The sequence below is a fragment of the Salvelinus sp. IW2-2015 genome, linkage group LG4q.2, assembly GCF_002910315.2.
Source record: "Salvelinus sp. IW2-2015 linkage group LG4q.2, ASM291031v2, whole genome shotgun sequence".
Lineage (NCBI taxonomy): Eukaryota > Metazoa > Chordata > Actinopteri > Salmoniformes > Salmonidae > Salvelinus > Salvelinus sp. IW2-2015.
Window position 1 is genome coordinate 28,066,203 of NC_036843.1, and position 7,001 is coordinate 28,073,203.

A 7,001-nucleotide genomic window follows, 5' to 3' on the forward strand; every position below is an offset into this window, starting at 1 on the left:
TCGCCCTCTCTCTCTCCCTCTCTCTCGCCCCTCTCTCGCCCTCTCGCCCACTCTTCTCGCCTCTCTTCTGCTCTCTCCCCTCTCTACTGCTCTCGCCCTCTTTCTCCTCTCTCCTCGGCCCCCTCATCTCCCCGCGCCTCGTCGCTCTCTCTCTTCTTTCTGCTTCACCTAAAACATGTCTCCTGCAAACCACTCTTACCGTTCTTTTGTGTTGAACATTCATAAATCAGTTCTGCCTTCTCAAGATGTAATTCCTGACTTCTGTTATGTGAATGTGTCATCTCAAATACATGTCTCTCGAGAAGTCGATTCGGTTTGTTACAATCCAATTAAGAATGTCTTCTCTTGAGAGGTTAATGTTGATTTATTCCAATCAGAAGTCCTCTGAGAGGCTTTATTGGTTTGTTATGTTAGTCACCCAATTCAGAGGTACATGCGGGTGTAACACCTTATTGAGAGCCCAGAGCTTGGCACCTGACGTTTTTAGAAGAGGGGGATGTTGAGATCCGTGTGTGGGCCCAGAGAGAGGTTAGATTGGTGGCAGCGAGCTATTGGAGACCGCAACGTGGAGTGTTCCCTTCCAACGTACGTCAAACCAAAGAGACGACGTAAGAACACCACACCACACACACACACACACACACACACACACACTTACACACACACACACACCACACACACACACACACACACGACCACACACCACAGCCTTTACTAACTTGTGGCTGACTGTGGGCGCGAACTGGTGTGTTAGACAGTGCCAGCGCAGCGTTCAGAAGCCCAGGACAAGCCGGGAAAAAGCAGGGGTTGACTCAACTTGTGGAAAATGCTGTTTATCCACCACCTCTTGGTGTTCCTTGTCAACACTGCTCAATCTGGATGTACGCCCTTACGTGGGGGGGGGGTGTGTGTGTGTGTGTGTGTGTGTGTGTGTGTGTGTGTATGTGTGTGTGTACACGCGCAGAGATAGCCCAGGTGAGCACTGCCTACACGGCCACAGGAACAGAGCAGCTCAGCCTGATACCCGGACAGCTCATCCTCATCCTCAGCAAGAATTCCTCCGGCTGGTTGCTCGGAGAACTGCAGGTTGGCTGATTGATTGATTAATGGTTGTTTTAGACTCTAATGAAATGAGGCAATATGATTTTGGCTGTGTTGATTTACAGTTATTGAATTAAGATCTGATCCAATTAGTGGGAAAATATCAGAATTCGGTTTCCTGTGCAGGCAGCCCAATTCTGATGTTGTTTTCACTAATTGGTCTTTTGACCAATCAGATCAGATTTTTTCACATCAGATATTTTTCAGAGCTGATCTGATTGGTCAAAAGACCAATTAGTGGAAAAAAATATCAAAATTGGGCTGCCTGTCTAAACACAGCATTAGATTGATACATATGGTTGACTGATTGATCTCTCTCGGTCTCTAAGGCGCGAGGAAAGAGGCGTCAGAAGGGTTGGTTTCCTGCCTCACATGTCAAAATGCTGGGATCTAACAGCAGCAAGTCCACACCAGCACCTCTACCAGGTAGCATACACACACACCCACAGGAAACACACACCTTTAGTAGGTAAGAAAAGTGAATGTATAGTTTACAAGGAGGCTGGTGGGAGGAGCTATAGGAGGACAAGCTCATTGTAATATCTGGAATGGAATGAATGGAACGGTAGCAAACACATCACACATGTGGAAACCATGTTTGATTCCGTTCCGTTTATTCCATTCTAGCCAATACAATGAGGCTGTCCTGATATAGCTCCTCCCATCGGCCTCCACTGCCTCACACCTCATCCCCCCCCCCTCTCTCTCCCCCTGCTCTTGCTCTCTCTCTCCTCCAGTGTGTCAGGTCATTGCCATGTACGACTACAAAGCAGCCAACGAGGAAGAGATGAGCTTCTCCAAAGGTCAGATGATCAGTGTGTTCGACAAGAACGACCCCGATTGGTGGAAAGGAGAGGTCAATGGGATCACCGGTCTGGTCCCAACCAATTACGTCAAGATGACCACCGCCGACTCCGATCCCAGCCAGCAATGTGAGTACATGACTATTATGATGTTTTTCTGAAGACGTCATTTCTCAAAGTGGAATGTTCACAAGACAGGGTAGGCAGATAGACACACACAAGGTACATCCCAGTAGGCAGATAGACACACACAAGGTACATCCCAGTAGGCAGATAGACACACACAACCGTACATCCCAGTAGGCAGATAGACACACACAATTACATCCCCAGTAGCGCAGTAGACACACCACACGGTACATCCCAGTAGAGCAGATAGATCACACACACAAGCGTACATCCCCAGTAGAGTCACCAAGCATCAGACATACATACACAAGGTACCATCCCGAGTAGCAGATAGACAACACAAGGTACATCCCAGTAGCATATAGACACACACAAGGTTAGCATCCCAGGTAGGCAATGATACGAACAACAAGGTACATCCCAGCTGGCAGATAGACACACACAATGACATCCATGTAGCGCAGATAGAACCACACAAGGTACATCCCAGTAAGGCCAGATAGACATACAACAAGGTACATCCAGTAGATGCACGACACATAGGTACTCCACATAGACATACAGTACATCCCAGTAGGCAGATAGACCACACACAAGCGTACATCCAGCCTACGGCAGATAGACAACACAACGTGTACATCCAGTAGCAGATAGACAACACAAGTACTCCCAGTATGGGCAGATAGACACACACAAGCGTACATCCCAGTAGGCAGATAGACCACACAACAAGTACATTCCCATAGGCAATAGACACTACACAAGCGTACATCCGCAGTCAGCAGATAGACACACACAAGGTACATCCCAGTAGGCCGATAGAACACCACAAAGTACATTCCCAGTAAGGCAATAGACACACACAAGGTACATCCCAGTAGGCAGTCAGACACCACAAGTAACATCCCAGTAGCAGATAGGACCACCACACAAGGTACATCCCAGTAGGCAGTATAAGACACAATAGGTACATCCCAGAGCAGATAGAACACACACAAGGTACTCCAGTAGCAGATAGAATCACATCAAGGTAACTCCCATAGGCAGATAATACAGCACAGGTACATCCCCAGTAGGCATACTAGACATACACAAAGGTACATCCCAGTAGCCAGATAACAAACCAGGACCAAGCGAGACAACACAATGTAACATCCCAGGAGGCAGATAGACATACTACAAGGTACATCCCAGAGGCAGAGAATCACAGTACATTCCGTAGCGATCCAATCACAGTGAGCGGATAACACAGCAGTCACCCATAGGCAGATAGACATACACAAGGTAATCCCAGTAGGCAGATAGACACTAACACAAGGACTCCAGTAGGCAGATAGATCAACACAAGTACACTCCCAGTACCACATGACAGGTATCATGACAATTCAGTAAGCCAGCTGGCCAAGCAACATGAGTCAACCAGTCTAGAGGCTAGCGGTAAGGCTTAGCATCTACAAGCGTAGGTAGGTTGCTAGGGAAGCTTTAGCAGTGTAAACGCTTAGTGAGCTGCAGGTCGATAGCGTAAGGTTAGCAGTTCAAAATGTATAGCGCGTGAAGTTAGTGAGTTAGTGACGTTAGGCGTAACCGTTTAGCAGCGTCTAAGGTTAGCAGGTGAGGTTAGGCGAGGTTAGGGAGGTTAGCAGCTAAGTATAGGGTAGTTAGGGTTGAGTTCTAGCGTAAGGTTTAGCAGTTCTAAAGTTAGGGTGCAGGTTAGCGGTGAGTAGGTGATTAGCGTAAAGGCTTTAGCAGTCTAAAGTTAGGGTGACGTTGAGGGTGAGTTATTAAGTTTAGCATTCTAAAGCTTAGGTGAGTCGAGTAAAGGTTAGCAGTCTAAAGGTTAAGGGTAGCTAGGGGTGAGTTAGCTGTGACCGTTAGGGGTGAAGGTAGGTGAAGCGTTAGGGGTGAGGTAGGTCAGGTTTAGCAGTTCTAAAGTTAAGGTAGGTTATGGTGAGGTTAGGGTTGAGTTATGGTGAGTTTAGGGGAGTTAGCGTAAGGGTTTAGCATCTAAAGTTACGGTGAGTTAGGTGAGTAGGCGTGAGTTAGGGCATGAGTTAGGAAGGTTTACAGTTCTACAAGTTACAGGGCTGAGTTAGGTGAGGTTAGTCGGTGAGTAGGTAAGGGTTTAGCAGTCTTAATTAGGGGTGAGTTGGTGAGATCTTAGGGTAAGGTCTTCAGCAGTCTAAAGTTAGTGAGATTCAGGTGATGGTGAGGGTGACGTTAGTGAGCGTTAGGGTGGACGTTAGGGTGATTTGGTAAGGGCTTAGCAGTCTAAATTAGTTGAGTTAGCGGTGACGTTAGGGGCTGAGTTTAGCGTAAGGTTTAGCAGATCTAAAAGCTTAAGGTTGAGGCTTACGGACGGTGAGGTTAGGGTGACGCTTAGGTGAGTCTAGCGGTAAGGGTTTACAGTCTAAAGGTTAAGGGTTGATTAGCGGTGAGCGTTAGGGTGATTACGAAGGGTTAGCATTCTAAAGTATAGGGCGTGACAGGTGAGTTAGGTGTGAAGGTTAGCGGTGAGTAGCGAAGGGTTAGCAGCCCTAAAGGTTAGGTGAGTTAAGGCGTGTAGGTAAGGGTTAGCAGTCCTAAAGTTAGGTGAGTTAGGTAAGGGTTTAGCAGTCTAAAGTTTAGGTGAGTTAGCTTGAGGTAGGTAAGGGTTAGCCAGTGCGAAAGTTAGGTTGGAGGTTAGGTAAGGTTAGCAGTCTAAAGCGTTTAGGGAGTCTAGGTGAGTTTAGCTGAGTAGGTAATCGATTAGCAGTCTAAACGGTAGGGTGATGTTAGCGGTGAGTTTAGGGTGAGTAGGTAAATTTAGCAGTCTAAAGCATAGTGTGAGTTAGGGTGAGTTTAGGTAAGGTTTTAGCAGCTCCTAAAGTTAGCGTGAAGGTGTACGCTTACGCGTTATCGTAAGCTTAGAAGGGTTAGCAGTCTAAATTAGGTAGGTTAGTAAGGTTTAGCCCCCAGTCTAAATTCAGGTGACGTTAGGTTTGCACGTTAGTGTACACGGTTCTAGCAGTCTAAAGTTAGGTGAGGTTAGGGTCGAGGTTAGGTAGCGTGTAAGCGGTAAGGCCGTAGCAGTCTAAGCTTAAGGGTGAGGTAGGTAGCGTTAGGGTGAGTTAGGCTATAGGGTCTGACTTAGGGCTGATTAGGTAAGGCGTTAGCAGTCTAACAGGTTAAGGTGAGGTTAGGTGTACGGGAATTAGGCGGTGAGTTAGGAGTGAGGTTAGGTAAGGTTTCAGCAGTCTAAAAGTAAGGTGAGTAGGGTGAGTTAGGTGAGTTTAGTGTGAGTGAGGGGTGAGGTCAGGTAAGGGTTTAGCAGTCTAATGCTTATCGTGAGTTAGCGTAAGGGCTTACAGTCTAAAGTCTAGGTGAGTAGTGTGATTAGCGTAAGGGTTAGCAGTCTAAAGTAAAGCTGAGTTAGGTGAGCATTAGGGTGAGGTTAGGATGTTAGGGGATTTAGGCGTAAGGTAGCAGTCTACAATTGGGGTCCGACTTAGGGTAAGTCTAGGGTGAGTTAGGCGGTCGAGCTTTAGGTAAGGTTTAGCAAGTCTAAAGTTAAAGGGTGAGTTAGGGTAGGTTAGGCTACGTTAGGTCAAGGGCTTTAGCAGTCTAAAGTTAGGTCGAGGTACGGGTCGAGTTAGGCGTAAGGTTTAGCAGTCTAAAGGCTAGGTGATTAGGGTGACGGTTAGGTAAGGGTTAGCAGCTCTAAAGTTAACGGTGGAGTTAGGTGAGGTTAGGAGGTATAGGGGGTGTAGGTAGGTTAAAGTGAGTTAGGGTGAGTTAGGTAAGGAGTTAGGTTAAAGAGTAGATGGTGAGGTTAGGGTAAGGGTTTAGCAGTCTAAAGGTATAGGGTGAGGTTAGCTGAGGTAGGGTGAGTTAGAGAAGGTACAGTCTAGCTAAGGTAGTCGGGGTAGAGTTAGGGGTGAGGTTAGGGGTGAGGTTAGGGTGAAGGTTAGGGTAAGCGTTTAGCAGTCTAAAGGTTAGGGTGAGGTTAGGGGGGTTAGCAGTAAAGGTTAGGTGAGTTAGGGTAAGGTATTAGCAGTCTAATAGGAGTTAGGGCTGATTAGCGTGAGTTAGGGTAAGGTTACAGTCTAAAGTTAGGGTGAGGTTAGTGTAGGTTAGCAGTCTAAAGTTAAAGGGTGATGGTTAGTAAGCGTTAGCAGCTAAAGCGCTAGGGTGATTTAGCGGTGAGCGTTAGTGAAGGTTTAGCAGGTCCTAAAAGTTAAGGGTGGTGAAGGTTAGGTAATATCTATCTAAGTTAGTTGTGTAGTTAGGGTAAAGGATTTGAGCGTCTAAAGGTTAGGGGTGAGGTTAGGGTAAGGGTTTAGCAGTCTAAAGGTTAGGGTGAGGTTAGGGTAAGGGTTTAGCAGTCTAAAGGTTAGGGTGCGGTTAGGGTAAGGGTTTAGCAGTCTAAAGGATAGAGGGAGGTTAGGGGTGAGATTAGGGTGAGGTTAGGGTAAGGGTTTAGCAGTCTAAAGGATAGAGGGAGGTTAGTGTAGGGGTTTAGCAGTCTAAAGGTTAAGGGTGTGTTCGGTGCTCCTTTTCCTGTAGTCCACCACAATCATCTCCTTAGTCTTGGTTACGTTGAGGGATAGGTTGTTATTCTGGCACCACCCGGCCAGGTCTCTGACCTCCTCCCTATATGCTCGTCGTTGTCGGTGGTCAAGCCTACCACTGTTGTGTCGTCAGCAAACTTAATGATGGTGTTGGAGTCGTGCCTGGTCATGCAGTCGTGGGTGAACAGGGAGTACAGGAGGGGACTGAGCACACACCCCTGTGGAGCTCCAGTGTTGAGGATCAGCGTGGCAGATGTGTTGCTACCTACCCTCACCACCTGGGGGCGGCCCGTCAGGAAGTCCAGGATCCAGTTGCAGAGGGAGGTGTTTAGTCCCAGGTTCCTTAGCTTAGTGATGAGCTTTGAGGGTACTATGGTGTTGAACGCTGAGCTGTAGTCAATGAATAGCATTCTCACATAGG

The 7,001-nt window shown here is 47.3% G+C and overlaps 1 protein-coding gene across 1 annotated transcript in view; it reads left to right on the forward strand.

Moving 5' to 3' along the window:
- The window catches only part of LOC111963090 (intersectin-2), a 40,722-nt gene extending 38,488 nt beyond the window's left edge, over positions 1–2,234 (forward strand). The window contains exons 25-27 of the mRNA XM_070443313.1: positions 962–1,086; positions 1,431–1,527; positions 1,839–2,234. Coding sequence (XP_070299414.1) covers positions 962–1,086; positions 1,431–1,527; positions 1,839–2,065 — 449 coding nt within the window. The 3' untranslated portion in view covers positions 2,066–2,234. The remainder of the gene's footprint in view (positions 1–961; positions 1,087–1,430; positions 1,528–1,838) is intronic.
- The last annotated feature ends 4,767 nt before the right edge of the window (positions 2,235–7,001 follow it).